The following is a 14,220-nucleotide window of genomic DNA, read 5'->3' on the forward strand; positions in this document are numbered from 1 at the left end:
TTCCAACTCCCCCCCCCCCCCCGACAATGGCGGCGCGTGTGAGTGTGTGCGCGTGTACTATTGGAAGTTGGGGGTTGGACCGGGTTTTTTTGAAATACGGGTGTTAAGGGATCCTATAAAAGAGGGAGGTTTGGTTATTCGCTGGGGTTTTCTTATCTCCTTCTTCTTCTTCACTCTCCCATTTTCTTTCTCATTTTCTTTCTCATTTTCCGGGAAAATTTAGTGAGAAAATTTACAGACGCTTTTCGGGAAGTTCAAAGAACAGAGTGAGTGCGTTTAAGGGAAAAGGGCATTTATTCCTCTTCTCTTTCTTCTAAAGCTGCTCTTACCCAACTTTTCTTTTTCTCTCCCACTTCCTCCAATTTTCCCAGAAAATTTCTCTTTTCCATTTCCATTTTCATGTCCTCCTTTTCCCCTTTTCCCCTTTTCCTCCCTCTTCAATGAATGGTTCTGCGCTTCCCGTTTTCGCCATTTCTTTCCCTCTCCTGTTTACATCTTAATCGCCTTTTTCTGCAATTTTCTTTTCGGTTTATTCAATCTTTTTGGTTCTTATGATCACTATAATCACAAACGAATAAGTGGAGCAACGTCGCTGATTAATCTCCCAGCTTCTCTTTCACGTGTTCTTCAATTTTGCCTTTATTCTTCCATGGAATCTTCCCCTTTCTTTTCTCTTTTTACCCTCTTTCCCCAATCTCTATATTTCACTTGCATTTCGCTTTCAATGGTAGCTCTCTGAATCTGCTCTGTTCTTCTTCCTCTGTTTCTCATGGAACCAATGGACTTGTTCTCCAGTCCTGTTCTGCCGCCGATCAAGTACACTGAACATCGTAGCCAAACTAGGCTCGTTTCTCCGCCATTAATGACGTCTAAGGTCGTTAAGATTTCTGTAATGGACGCGGATGCCACGGACTCTTCTAGTGATGATGAAGAACAAGACTACGCTTGTCGCCGAGTTAAGAAATTCGTTAACGAGATTACAATCGAGGCCTCGCCGGTGAAGAGTAGCCGCAAGAAATCCACCGGCGGGAAATCGAAGTTTCCGGCGGTTAATCGGGATCCATTGAAGCAGCAACCGACGGGAGCTAAGAAATTCCGCGGCGTACGGCAACGACCATGGGGGAAATGGGCGGCTGAGATTAGAGATCCTTTACGACGAGTACGGGTTTGGTTAGGCACATATAATACGGCTGAAGAAGCCGCTATGGTCTATGATAATGCTGCCATTCAACTCCGTGGACCCACCGCTCAAACGAATTTCATTCCTCCGCCTAAGTTCTCGCCGGAAACCGCGGCGGCGAGTTCTGGCTATGTCTCGGCCGAGGAGTCCAACGAGAATCTGTCCTCTCCGACTTCCGTTCTCCGTTGCCCGTCGCCATCGACAAACGACGCCGTATCCGGAAAAACCTCAACAACGACAACCGGAAAAGAAAACGGCCGAGACGAACCGGATAAAATATCGGAATTCTCGTTCCATTCAAACTACGATACGTTTTTCCCTAATGATATCTTCGACTTCCGACCGCCGGTTCCGTCTCTGTTCGGCGAGACGACACTCAACGACGGCTTTTTGAAGGGCGACTACGGCAGTAGTATGTTCATTAACCCGGCCGATGATTTCGGGTTCGGGTTCGGTTTCGGATTATCCACGTGGCATACGGTTAAAGATTCCTTCCAAGACATCAGCGACATATTCGGGTCGGACCCTCTTCTTGCGCTTTGAGGTTTTTTCTTTTAATTTTTATTTTTTTTAATAGGTTGGATTTTCGGCAATTTTGTGAGTGTCCCATTTTCCTTTTTTTTTTTTTTTTTTTAATTAGTTTTTTTATTTCTCGTAAATTTTGGGGTTTGTAATTTGTATCAAAAATGAAATGGTATCTTCCGTCACGGTAACGGTGACGGACAAATTTTGTGTACGTCTTTTCTTTAGCTCTTTTTCCTTTTAACGGATTGGCACGTGCACGTGACACGCACATTTAATAAATAAATAAAATAAATAACCTCTAAACACGTGCGAGAGAGGATACACGTGTGACGTGGCTCCATTGTCAAATTGCCGAATGTCACCCACCAACTTAATTTAGTATTTCATGTTATTTAAATTTTTATTGAATTCGTAAGGGCAGATACGACTTTTCCCTTTTCTTTTTCTAATAAAATTTCAAATTTCACTTTTTTTTATATGATTTTTATTAATTATTTAATTATCTCAAATACAGTTTTTTTAAAAATAATTATATTTTCTGTCATAAAGTGTTTTGAAAATGCTAAAAATACAATTTAAAGTACTTTTAAAAAAAGTATTTAATTTTTTTTTTCTAAATGCCATTTAAATTAAAGAAGACTTTTAATTAAGAAAGAGGCAGAGTTATAATTAAAATGCTTATTTGTTTCTGATGCTTTTTTTTTTTTAATAAATAATTTGTAAAAAAAGTTATAATAATCAAAATATTTTTGAAACTTTTTTAAAAATGCTTAAAAAGTAATTTAAAGGGCTTTTTAAAATAAATGTCTACTGAATCTAATACTTATGCCAAAAACATTCTACAAATTTCAATATTTTAGGTTATCTTTTATAATTATTTATTTATTTTATAAAAAATAATACTATAATTAAACATTATTTTCCACGTGGAATTTCTTTATTTGTTATTTACTTTTTAATATTATTTTCAAAATTCATATTAAATTTCCAAACGAGCTGTGCATTTTTTTTTAAATTTAGCTAAAAATTTAAATGTACTTAAAAAAGAACATCCTTATTCGACTAGTTAGTTTTTTTTTTTTACGTAAACTGAAATAATAATAATAATAATATATATATATATATATAAATAAGGTGGTGCCCAAAAGGCGGTCAGGCGTTAGATTGTACAGAAAAACACCCGCAGGGAATTTCCTCCCTTAGCCAGCGGGGCCCACCAAGACTCAATCCTAACCATACACGTAAGCATCAGACAACTATTCCTGTCCGATCACATGGTCTGTATCTACTGTACAACCGTCTTACAAATGGGCCGTCTGGTCCCCCAGGCCCAGGTCTTGTTGCTTCTGTTTCCCGCCCATAACCACGTGGCAGATATTCTGATAGTGATTGGATCCCCACTGAATCAAGCAATGGGGTCTTGCGCTGATGTGGACCTTCCTTTTGTTATTATTATTATTATTATTTTTGGATAGGTGTGAAATTAACACGTCAGCAATGCCCCCACCTCCCAATCACGGGCCTTTTTCAGCTCCCCTGGCCCAATCATTGCCACCGTCCATAGCCAAGTTGAAGAGCCGCCGTCAACCCGATGCAAATTAAATTTTATGTTTCTTTATTATTATTATTAATTATTAAAATAAAACCGTCCATAGCCAAGTTAAAATTTTCGATGGTGGCATGTTTAACACATGCAAGTCAAATGGGAAGTGGTGTTTCCAATAGCTAGTGAGAAATTTGTAAGAACCTGGAAGAGAGACATGGGGTGAGTAACTCATAAAAACGTACTCCTGGAAGAGGGGTGCTGGTGAGTAACTCGTAAGAATCTAATCTCCCTAACGAGGGAGGGCACGAATCTAATCTCCCTGACGAGGGAGGGCACAGATGGGTAACTTGTAAGAATCTAATCTCCCTTAGGAGGGAGGGCACAGATGGGTAACTCGTAAGAATCTAATCTCCCTTAGGAGGGAGGGCAATCTAATCTCCCTTAGGAGGGAGGGCACAGATGGGTAACTCGTAAGAATCTAATCTCCCTTAGGAGGGAGGGCACAGGTGGGTAACTCGTAAGAATCTAATCTCCCTTAGGAGGGAGGGGGTAACTCGTAAGAATCTAATCTCCCTTAGGAGGGAGGGCACAGGTGGGTAACTCGTAAGAATCTAATCTCCCTTAGGAGGGAGGGCACAGGTGGGTAACTCGTAAGAATCTAATCTCCCTTAGGAGGGAGGTGGGTAACTCGTAAGAATCTAATCTCCCTTAGGAGGGAGGGCACAGGTGGGTAATTCGTAAGAATCTCCCTTGGAAGAGGGGCACAGGTGGGTAACTCGTAAGAATCTCCCTTGGAAGAGGGGCACAGGTGGGTAACTCGTAAGAATCTCCCTTGGAAGAGGGGCACAGGTGGGTAACTCGTAAGAATCTCCCTTGGAAGAGGGGCACAGGTGGGTAACTCGTAAGAATCTCCCTTGGAAGAGGGGCACAGGTGGGTAACTCGTAAGAATCTCCCTTGGAAGAGGGGCACAGGTGGGTAACTCGTAAGAATCTCCCTTGGAAGAGGGGCACAGGTGGGTAACTCGTAAGAATCTCCCTTGGAAGAGGGGCACAGGTGGGTAACTCGTAAGAATCTCCCTTGGAAGAGGGGCACAGGTGGGTAACTCGTAAGAATCTCCCTTGGAAGAGGGGCACAGGTGGGTAACTCGTAAGAATCTCCCTTGGAAGAGGGGCACAGGTGGGTAACTCGTAAGAATCTCCCTTGGAAGAGGGGCACAGGTGGGTAACTCGTAAGAATCTCCCTTGGAAGAGGGGCACAGGTGGGTAACTCGTAAGAATCTCCCTTGGAAGAGGGGCACAGGTGGGTAACTCGTAAGAATCTCCCTTGGAAGAGGGGCACAGGTGGGTAACTCGTAAGAATCTCCCTTGGAAGAGGGGCACAGGTGGGTAACTCGTAAGAATCTCCCTTGGAAGAGGGGCACAGGTGGGTAACTCGTAAGAATCTCCCTTGGAAGAGGGGCACGAGTGAGTAACTCGTAAGAACCTACCTTAGGAGGGAGGGCATAGGTGAGTAACTCGTAAGAACTTGCCCTTGGGAAGGAGACACGAGTGAGTAACTCGTAAAAATTACTCGTAAGAACCGAGTTAACCGAGTAACTTGTAAAAACTTACTCAAATATAATAATTTTGAGAAGAAACAAAAAGATCTCAAGAGAAAACAAAATTATATATATATATATATAGAGAGAGAGAGAGGTTTTTGATTGAAGTATGGAAACGTAATAAATGATCAAATTTGAATAAGAAACATTAAAATACGCAAAGGTACAATAAATGGAAATCAAAGTAAGGTGGAGAAAAACATGGCAACGGCGGCCAATCCCGCAGGAACAAGCAATGCATTGGCATTGGCGTGGGATGCTTTCGTGGCGGCCGTTGGGGCTGCAGCCGGTGCTACATTTTGGGTCGGATCCAAACTCGTGTGAATGCCAAAAGTTTCAAGGTTAAACGGCAATGGGTCCGCACCAGAAGTGCCCTCCTTCAAACCCACTTGGACGTGCAGCTTCTGCCCAGCCTCACAATGCTTCCCAATTCCATCGAAGTAGTAGTAGTCCCCCGCCTCGGTCAGGTTCAGGATGGTCGGCCCTAGATAGTACATGTTTATCACATTCTCCTCACCACATACCTCGTAGTCAGCCTTCTTCACCGCCACTATGTTGTTCGCACCGGGCCGGTAAGGGAAAACTACAAAACACCAAAAACACATATTATGAATCACAACTCTCCGTAATGATACGATAGACACATGATTTAGAGACACATACCGAGCTTGTCTCCGACACCAAAAGTTCTAGGTTTAGCCCATTCATCGTAAAAGGTAACGTTATCGGGCACTCTCCAGCCATGGCTTGCGCCGACAATGTGAGTGAATGCATTCACCGATGATCCCATCATCATCATTATCGTCATGATCATCATAAAGTTGTCCATTTTGGTCCTCTCTCTTCAGAGATTAAGAGAGAGAGAGATCAGAGAGGGAGCTCAGAAATGAATGTTGTTTCTCCTCTAAATCAAAAGGGAACAAAAAGGAGAGAAATAGGCAAAGGGATTTAGTTTGTTCTTCTCCGTTAATGGTTGCTGCTTCTTTGTTTTGTTTGTTTTCATTGCTTGGCCTATTTTTTTTACCTCTTTTTTCACCAACATACCTATTTTAAGTATATCTTATTATTATTATTATTATTATTATTATTATTATTTTCCCTTTTTAATCTAACATTAATTACACAAAATTAGAGTTTTTAAATTGGTTTGTTAATCAACTTAATTTCCATCTCATCGCTCTACTTGTCTTATTAATTACCATTTAATATATTATTTTAGATTTTTAATGTTTAGGTTAAATTATAAATTTCGTAAATTATATTATTGGGTCGACATTTTTTCTTTTAAAATAAAAATAAATATTCTCATGGATTAATAATAAATTAAAATATCATTGGGTCTCTTTAAATTTTGTTATAGTCTTTTTTTTTATATATAAATATTATTATTATTTAAACATTTTTTAATCTCTAATAATTAAAAAGATTATTTTAGGTTTAATAAGTCTTTAAAAATTTTAAATTCAGATTTTAAAACTAAAACAAAATTGAAAACTTAGTAAATTTATTAACTTTAGCCAATATAATATTAAAAATTCAATAAGATATTTTTATAATTATTAGACACAAACATCTTGTGTAATTTTTTTAAAAAATATAAAATATATTTGGTACTATAATAAATAAAATCTGGACTAATATTATGTACGTTAATAACATTAAAGTTTTAGGGTCATTATACTAATTGATTTAATTTGTTTCATAATCATTTAAAATCTTAATTTCACACAATATATTAAAAAAGGTTTAATTTTGGTCGGAAAAATATAGTTAAAAATTCGTCTAATTTATTATTAATATATTTGGATGCATGCCACTGAGATTCCACTTGACAAATCAAATGCAACTTGTCTATTGCAAAAAAATAATAATAAATAAATAAAAATAAACATCAACTTTTTATATTTAGATCTAAAAAAAATGGTTAGAATCTTATAGATCTTACTATTTGTCCTTTTATATGAATATAATATTCTAGATGCAAATTGAAAATTTGAAAAGACTTTTTAAGCTATTTCTTTACAAAAATGAGAATTTAAATTTTCGATCTCCCTAATTACGATTAGGATTGAGCTAGTTCTCCCTAATTACGATTAGGATTGAGCTATACGCGTGTTCTCCCTAATTACGATTAGGATTGAGCTATACGCGTGTTCTCCCTAATTACAATTAGGATCGAGCTATACCGTGTTCTCCCTAATTACAATTAGGATCGAGCTATACCGTGTTCTCCCTAATTACAATTAGGATCGAGCTATACCGTGTTCTCCCTAATTACAATTAGGATCGAGCTATACCGTGTTCTCCCTAATTACAATTAGGATCGAGCTATACCGTGTTCGTGTTAATTACAACTATTTTCACTAAAATTCAAATATGAGAGAGATAAAAGAAGGAGAAGAAACATGAAAAGGGAGCCAGGAGTCGCATTCAAACTCAGGACACTGTACACAGCAATACAAGACCACACCAACTGACTTTCATCGTTATAAATAAGAACAAAACAGAAACACCAAAGGAACTGCTACAATATGCAAAAGAATCCAAATCCCTCAAGACCCATTTGCATTTCTAACTAAATTCTCTTCCTCTTTGATCAAAAGAGGTTCCAAAGGAACTACAATATGCAAAAATAAGAAAAAAAGTCCAGTCCCCTCAAACCCCACTTTTGCATTTCTAACTAAATTCCCTTCCCTTTTGATCAAAAGAGGTTCTCTCCAAATGCTTGATACAGTCTTTTAGAAGCTGTTGGATAAGTCAGCGTTGTGGATGAGATATGTGAGTGCCAATGCCACCAACATCAACACATAAGCTATCCCTTGGTCTATGGATGTCCCTGTGCATTGACGTTTTAAAGATACCAATTAAGTTCACTAAGAAATCTATGAATTTCAACCCTAATTCCTTAGGATTTTGCATTTCAAAGAACTATTTAAAATGAATTTCTGAGGATAAGACATCAAGACCAAACACCTTTGTTCTCAAAGGTAACGTAATAGTAGTCAGGCCAACCAAATAGCAAACAGAATTACTTTTCATAATCATGGCAATAGGTTTAATTACACTCGCAAATTAATAGTTTATAGAAACTATAAGATAACTTTATGCCGTTGTTACGAATACAAGAAAATAGCTTCTGTATTATTTGTCATTTCTAACATTTGGTCCACAAATTGATGCTAATGAACTCTCGCAAAATTGAGAATACACATACGTGTAGGAAAATAGATCCACCAAGGCTTGAACAAACAATCAAAACTAAAGGGGAAAAAAAGTGAAGATTTGCGCTTAATATCTTTAATCACAATTCACCAAGAAACGGAAACCGAAACGATGTTTTGGTAACTCAGAAACTGAAACTCTCAAAATAATCCGGAAACAAAGAAGAAACGGAAACCGAAACAATGTTTTGGTAACTCAGAAACTGAAACTCTCAAAATAATCCGGAAACAAAGAATAAACAAACAAAACTAATTTCAAGCCAGAGATCAACAGTCCACACAGATCTAGAACAAAAATACAAAACAAAACTTAAAGAAATAGAAATTAAGAAGAGAACTAACCGTCGCTGGTGGGAGCGGGTGCCGGAGCCAAGGACTGAGGCTGAGCAACCGGCAAGAAGATGGCAAAGATGAGCGCAGCGGCAGCCACAAATCCAAAAGACGTCCTGGAAACCGCCATTTGACTCCGAATCCGAATCGTGCTGTGATTTTCTCCTCTCCTTTCTTCAGGCGATGAATCGCAAGAAATGTAGTACCGAGGCTCGATCTCTCTCTGCGATGCGTCTCTCAGATCGAGAGGCTTTCAGTGCCTTCTTCTTCAATGGCTTCAAAGAGGCTCGCAGAGAGAGAGAGAGAGAGAGAGAGAAAGGAATCTCCCTTTCCCTCCTCGAAGGGCGAAATGGAGAAGACGATTAAGAGAAATCTCTGAACGGTACAGAGGCAGTTCAGCGATGGAGGACGGGGGAATCCAAATCTCCAATGCAGTATCATTTTATAGGGTAAATTATTTATTTTTTTATTTTATTTTTAAATTATTATTATTTTTTAATCCATTTATATACGTTTTAGCAATATTATATTTTTTTTCCTTAAATTAAACGTAACTGGATTAATTCAGTTTTATATATATTAATGTTTGATAAGTTCACAAATTTAAATCTTTATACACACATATGGTAAATTAAAAAACGACAAAAATTAAATAAAATATTTTATTACAAAATTTTCTATTTTTAAAAAATAAATTAAAATCGCACCTACCAAATAAATTAATATTTCATTGTGTCGTTTAATAATTGTAATGTGCAAAATAGTAGCCACCAATTGGGACTGTCTCACTAAAACACGTATGAATAGAACTACAACTCGCTAGACATGTCCGTGCACACCTATTTAACTCGACGCTGCTTCAAATCTAATATTATGCGAGTGTCAGAGTGCAAATGATCGAGCACCACAAGTACAATATTTTGCAATAGGTCAAGTTCGGCTGCAGAGACTCCATGTCGTCTATATATATATATATATATATATATATATATATAAATTTTGTATAATTAGGAAAAGAAATTAAATAGATGGATAAAATAGATAAAATGAGAATATTAATTAGAAGGAACTTTATTTAGTATATATTTTTAATAGATGGATAAAATAGATAAAATGAGAATATTAATTAGAAGGAACTTTATTTAGTATATATTTTTATTATTTATAATTTTAAAAAACTGGTTAAATGAAATTATGGAAATATGAGTGAGAGAGATAACCGGGAAAGCCGGTAAACAGGAAAAGTCGTGAAGGTTTACGACCGTTATGCGAAAGTGGGGCCCACTGGCCACTAGCATGCTTCCTGGTCACTGTTTCCTTCTGCACATGCCACCCATGCCGTATTTGACAGTCTATTATTTGCCTCTTTTTTTTTTTTTTTTTTATTTAAGGGATTGACTATTTAAAAATTAGTAGTTTTTTAAAATTTAATATTTGATTATTTTTCTTTCACCTAAATTGGTAATCAATTAATTTGTCACGCATTTCAACGAAATGACACGATGAATAATTCAAACATTTATTGATGCTTGTATGTTACAAATAACCATCCAATTTATGGCATACTTTTCTCAAATTTAAATACACATATTTAGTATTTAAATTTATTAAATTCATATCATAAACCTATCGTATTACATATTAATTTAATCACATACGTTTTAATCAAATAAATTGTATGACGTATTAAACTATTAAATTAAAAATCAAACGTCAGAAATTCTACCATTTTTTTCAAACGTTTCGAACGCGTTTTTCTTCTTCTTCTTTCTATCCTCGTTTACTTAATAGTCAGTTCTTGAGTGGTTGAATCTCGTGCTCTCTCTCTATTTCCTTCGACTCTTTATATGTTTTATTTTTTTATGCAGGTTCAACTTCAACCTTATCCTACTGGAACGTGAATTCAAAATAGATACTTTACTCATAAACTTAACAATGAATCTAAACAGACATGCAGAAAAAATAAGAAGAAACTCGTGTGAAATGGAGTTTGGTTTTATGAAGAGACAAATTGTGGTAATGAGAGTTGCATGAACGTCGTGAACTATGGAACCAAAGAGTCGTCCGAAGTTAAATTCAATGGGCCTCTTTTAAGAGCCCAGTCTCTCGAGTTGATTATGATCTTCAAGCTCTTTTTTTTAAGCACAATTTGAACTTCTAACTTTAGTAAGAATATAAGTTGTTAGAGTATCTCGTAGACCTAACAAGATGGAGAATTGCTGGGATTATATTTGTGATATCCCATTAGTTGGAGAGGAGAACAAAACACCCCTTATAATGGTGTGTGGAAACCTTCCCATAGACGTTTTAAAGACTTGAAGGGAGGAAAAAGCCTTAAAAAGGACAATATTTGCGAGCGGTGGATCTGTATTATTACTATATTTTACGACCCTGCCTTGCAACAAAGTGTAATATTTTAATTTATTTTTCTTTTTAAACAATATTCATTAAAAAGTTAAATATCCCTTAAAGCTCCTAAATTATATATTTGTCTCATCCAAAAAAATATTTTATTTTCCTAAAATATAAAATCAGGAAAAAAAAAACAATAACTATTTATTCCCAAAATATCGTATCGCGTTTGTTTGACGATAAAATGGGCGAGATCCGAGTCATTGACTTTGTTCGTAAATTGTATTAAAAGCGGAGGGCAAATGAGCGAAAGAAGCGCCAAACTTTGCATCTCCCCGGAAAGACAGAATTAGATCGTTTTCCGCCTTTATTTAAGTTCTATTTTATGTTTTCTTTTCTTTTCTTTTTTTTCCTATTTTTATTTAAAAAAAAAATCTTCTTTTTCTTTTTCCTTTACAGATCCAGTAGGTCACAGGCTCGAATCAAATCCCAGGTAATTCAATTTCTATTTCTTCTTTATCAAATCTGCATTTTTTTTTTCGTTCTTCAATGGCTCGATAAACAAATTTGAAGGTTGAATCGAAATTCGACGAGAATGAATCTAAGGTCAAGGAATCGTAGGAGAATTTCTTTATTTATTTTTCGAGAATCGTTCGTTCAATTTTCTTAGCAACGAAACACGATCGTAACCCAGTTTTCCATTTTTTATTTTGATTGTTTTTTCGTATTAACCTCTTCCTTTTTTAGTTTCAAACTCATTTATTTATGTAAAATTAATAATGGGAATTATTGAAAAATATTATTGGTTAGATGGGAAAAAGGTTCTATGTTTTTAACTATTAAATAAATTGTCAATTCTCCGTATTTATTGATCAATAATTTTTCTTCTTGCTAACGACATCGTTTTCACTTATTTTTAATATATATATATATTATTTTACGAAAATACATGTTTTAAAATTTTGAGAGAAAGTTCGAAAGGTCAAAAAGAATAATATCTGCTAGCCATGGACTTGGTTACAAATTTGATATGTATGGAGTTTAGGATATTGAATCATCCGAGTCGAAAATATATGACATGTTTTTTTTTAATATTTTAAAAAAAGATATATTTTCTGTGGCGACGAGGATGGACACCTAGTACCTACTACGAAGTTTAAAGTACATTAAAAAAAAAAATTAATGCATCAAATAAGTCGCTATTATGATATTTATTTGAGTAGATTGAATTTTTTTAAGGCAAAATCAAAAAATTAATACAACTTATTTAGCTTAATATTATTTTTAAATCAATATTTTGTAATTGTGATGGAAAATTAGGGTTTAGTTTTTGAAGAGATGGTGAAACATCGGGTGCGAAAAGGATTAACAGAGTGCAGTGGGATTGATCCAAAAACGGATGAAATTGCGGAGCAGCAGAAGATGACTAAAGCAGGTGTGTTTTTTTTAATGATATCTAGCTGTTTTATTTTTTAAATGTCTCTGGTTTGTTACGTTATATTGTTCTATTTTTAGAAATGGAACAAAAGATGTCGAGAATCTTGAAGCTAATGAAGAACAAAGATAAAAGTAGAGTGCTGAGAGAGTCGAAGAAGGAAACGGAAGTTGTTGGTTTAGTTGAAGATCTATACAAGAATTATCAGTCTATTTATGATCAATATGGTCATCTACGAGATGAAGCGGAAAGAATTGTTAAATCTGAAAAAGAAAATGAAGAGGATAAGGACGATGTTTGTTCTTCATCTTTAAGCTCTAGTTCTGACTCTGATTCGGAGTACTTTTCGTCGGAGGAAGTAAATACCACTTGCAGTGTTCATAATTTACAGAATGAACAGGCGAGTAACTGGTATGTTCAAATTCAAACTGAGGAACTCGAAAAGCAAATTGTTCAAAAGAACGAAGCCTTGGCTAAGGTTGATTTTCTGCATCGGGAATTAGACAGTGTACGAACGCAGAAACGCGAAATGGAAAATCGGAAGAACAAGGAGATATCTGAAAATATGGCTTTGATAGGAAATTTGAAAGAAGAATTGGTCGAAAAGATTGGAGTTGAAAAGAAGATGCTGGAAGAGAAAGAGAGAGTTCTTGCTCGGAGTAAGGATCTGGAAACGGAAATAGACACTTTGCATTATCGAAGAAGGGAAATAGAAGAACAGAATATTCGGATGAGATCAGAAAATCAGTGGCTGAACACTAAAATTTCTGAACTGGAGATGGCATTGACGAGTAAAGAGACGGAAGCTTCTTCTCAGACGATTGCGTTAATGGAGCAAGTCAAGAATCTGAAACATACAATAAACGGATTGCAGACTGAAAAAACCAAATTAGGGCAAGAAATGGAGCAATATAAACAAGAAGTTTCTCACCGATTTTCGAAAATGGAGGAGGAAAACAAGAAATTGAGAACCAAAATTGTCGACCAGGAAACAATCCTAAAGGAAAAAGAGGAAAGAATAATTAAATTCAACGAGAAATACAAGAAAGCGAAGAGCTGCTTACCTGACGTTGCTTCGAGCCTGATAAACACAGAGAGGAAGATGGAAGAATTAGCAGAGGATCTCCGTTGCGGCCTGGAAGATAAAATCCGTTTACTGTCGCAGAGGATCCTCGTTGCAGAGCAGCTACACAACGAAAGCAGAGAAAATTTCAGAGTGAAAAACAAAAGACACGAGCAAGAGAAAAGACATTTCGAACAAAAAATCGAAAAACACGAAGAGGAACTGATGAAACTCAGTAATGTGAACGAATTCGGAATGGACAGAGTAGCAAGAAGATTCGAAGAAGAGAGCGTCAAACTTCTAAATCACATATTATGGATTACAAAGGAGATCACGTTCGCAAAATACTGGGTTAGAACGAGAAATAACGAGTTAAAACAACTGAAAATCAATATGACTCGATTCGTGGCTCAGATGGAAGAAAAAGAAGAACAAGAGTTCCTGTTAAGAGAGAAACTATGGAATCTCGAGGCGAAAATAAGCAAAGAGGGCGGAGAGAAACTGAATCTGATCAGAACCCTCGGGCAATTCGAGAAGAAGATGACAAAAATGGAGAACTTAGTAAAGGAGAAAGATGAAGAAGTGTTCCGACTTGCAGAAGAGAAGAGAGAAGTGATTCGACAATTATGCGTTGTGATCGATCACTATCGAAGCCAGTCCGATCATCTCAAGGACGCCATGCTCGGGAAGACGGTTAAAAACAGAAGAATGATTTGATGATGCTTTTATCTATTATATGAATAGGTAACTTTAATTTTTGTTCGTTTTCTCGAAAATTTTTGGAAAATATATAAGAAAATCAACTATATACATACATATATGTCGTTTTTTATATGAAATTTTTTAATTTTTAATTTTCGAGTTTATTTTAAACTAAACGAATTTATGATTAATATCAAAATTCAGTATTTATAATAACATCTGTCATATCATACAAATCTAATGATTCTTGCTTCACTTTCACAAA

At 36.0% G+C, this 14,220-nt stretch overlaps 4 protein-coding genes across 4 annotated transcripts; 2 read left to right on the plus strand and 2 right to left on the minus strand.

The window, feature by feature from the left end:
• The first annotated feature begins 33 nt into the window (after positions 1-33).
• On the plus strand, positions 34-1,916 carry LOC111437533 (ethylene-responsive transcription factor CRF2-like). The gene has a single exon (XM_023075544.1). The coding sequence runs from the start codon at positions 770-772 to the stop codon at positions 1,721-1,723; it is 954 nt and encodes a 317-aa protein (XP_022931312.1). The 5' UTR covers positions 34-769; the 3' UTR covers positions 1,724-1,916.
• Positions 1,917-5,017: 3,101 nt separating this feature from the next.
• Positions 5,018-5,744, minus strand: LOC111437535 (stellacyanin-like). The gene is made up of 2 exons (XM_023075546.1): positions 5,516-5,744; positions 5,018-5,435 (listed from the first exon to the last, which is right to left on the minus strand). Exons 1-2 carry the CDS (start codon positions 5,679-5,681, stop codon positions 5,032-5,034), a joined length of 570 nt encoding a protein of 189 aa, XP_022931314.1. The 5' UTR covers positions 5,682-5,744; the 3' UTR covers positions 5,018-5,031.
• A 1,508-nt stretch (positions 5,745-7,252) lies between these two features.
• Positions 7,253-8,802, minus strand: LOC111437536 (arabinogalactan peptide 22-like). The gene is made up of 2 exons (XM_023075548.1): positions 8,416-8,802; positions 7,253-7,688 (listed from the first exon to the last, which is right to left on the minus strand). The coding sequence occupies exons 1-2, from the start codon at positions 8,531-8,533 to the stop codon at positions 7,591-7,593; spliced, it is 216 nt and encodes a 71-aa protein (XP_022931316.1). The 5' UTR covers positions 8,534-8,802; the 3' UTR covers positions 7,253-7,590.
• A 2,412-nt stretch (positions 8,803-11,214) lies between these two features.
• Positions 11,215-13,992, plus strand: LOC111437528 (COP1-interactive protein 1-like). Its single transcript, XM_023075537.1, has 3 exons — positions 11,215-11,248; positions 12,076-12,190; positions 12,271-13,992. Exons 2-3 carry the CDS (start codon positions 12,094-12,096, stop codon positions 13,968-13,970), a joined length of 1,797 nt encoding a protein of 598 aa, XP_022931305.1. The 5' UTR covers positions 11,215-11,248; positions 12,076-12,093; the 3' UTR covers positions 13,971-13,992.
• The last annotated feature ends 228 nt before the right edge of the window (positions 13,993-14,220 follow it).

This window comes from Cucurbita moschata, unplaced genomic scaffold, assembly GCF_002738365.1.
Source record: "Cucurbita moschata cultivar Rifu unplaced genomic scaffold, Cmos_1.0 Cmo_Scf00064, whole genome shotgun sequence".
In the NCBI taxonomy this organism is placed as follows: Eukaryota; Viridiplantae; Streptophyta; class Magnoliopsida; order Cucurbitales; family Cucurbitaceae; genus Cucurbita; species Cucurbita moschata.

Excerpts from the sequence above, each read along its gene's own strand:
- LOC111437533 (XM_023075544.1), top strand. The coding sequence starts at position 770 with ATGGAACCAATGGACTTGTTCTCCAGTCCTGTTCTGCCGCCGATCAAG.
- LOC111437535 (XM_023075546.1), bottom strand. The coding sequence starts at position 5,681 with ATGGACAACTTTATGATGATCATGACGATAATGATGATGATGGGATCA. Across the intron at positions 5,436-5,515 it reads TGGTGTCGGAGACAAGCTCG|TTTTCCCTTACCGGCCCGGT; the intron begins GTATGTGTCTCT and ends GGTGTTTTGTAG.
- LOC111437536 (XM_023075548.1), bottom strand. The coding sequence starts at position 8,533 with ATGGCGGTTTCCAGGACGTCTTTTGGATTTGTGGCTGCCGCTGCGCTC. Across the intron at positions 7,689-8,415 it reads ACCCGCTCCCACCAGCGACG|GGACATCCATAGACCAAGGG; the intron begins GTTAGTTCTCTT and ends GTCAATGCACAG.
- LOC111437528 (XM_023075537.1), top strand. The coding sequence starts at position 12,094 with ATGGTGAAACATCGGGTGCGAAAAGGATTAACAGAGTGCAGTGGGATT. Across the intron at positions 12,191-12,270 it reads GCAGAAGATGACTAAAGCAG|AAATGGAACAAAAGATGTCG; the intron begins GTGTGTTTTTTT and ends TTCTATTTTTAG.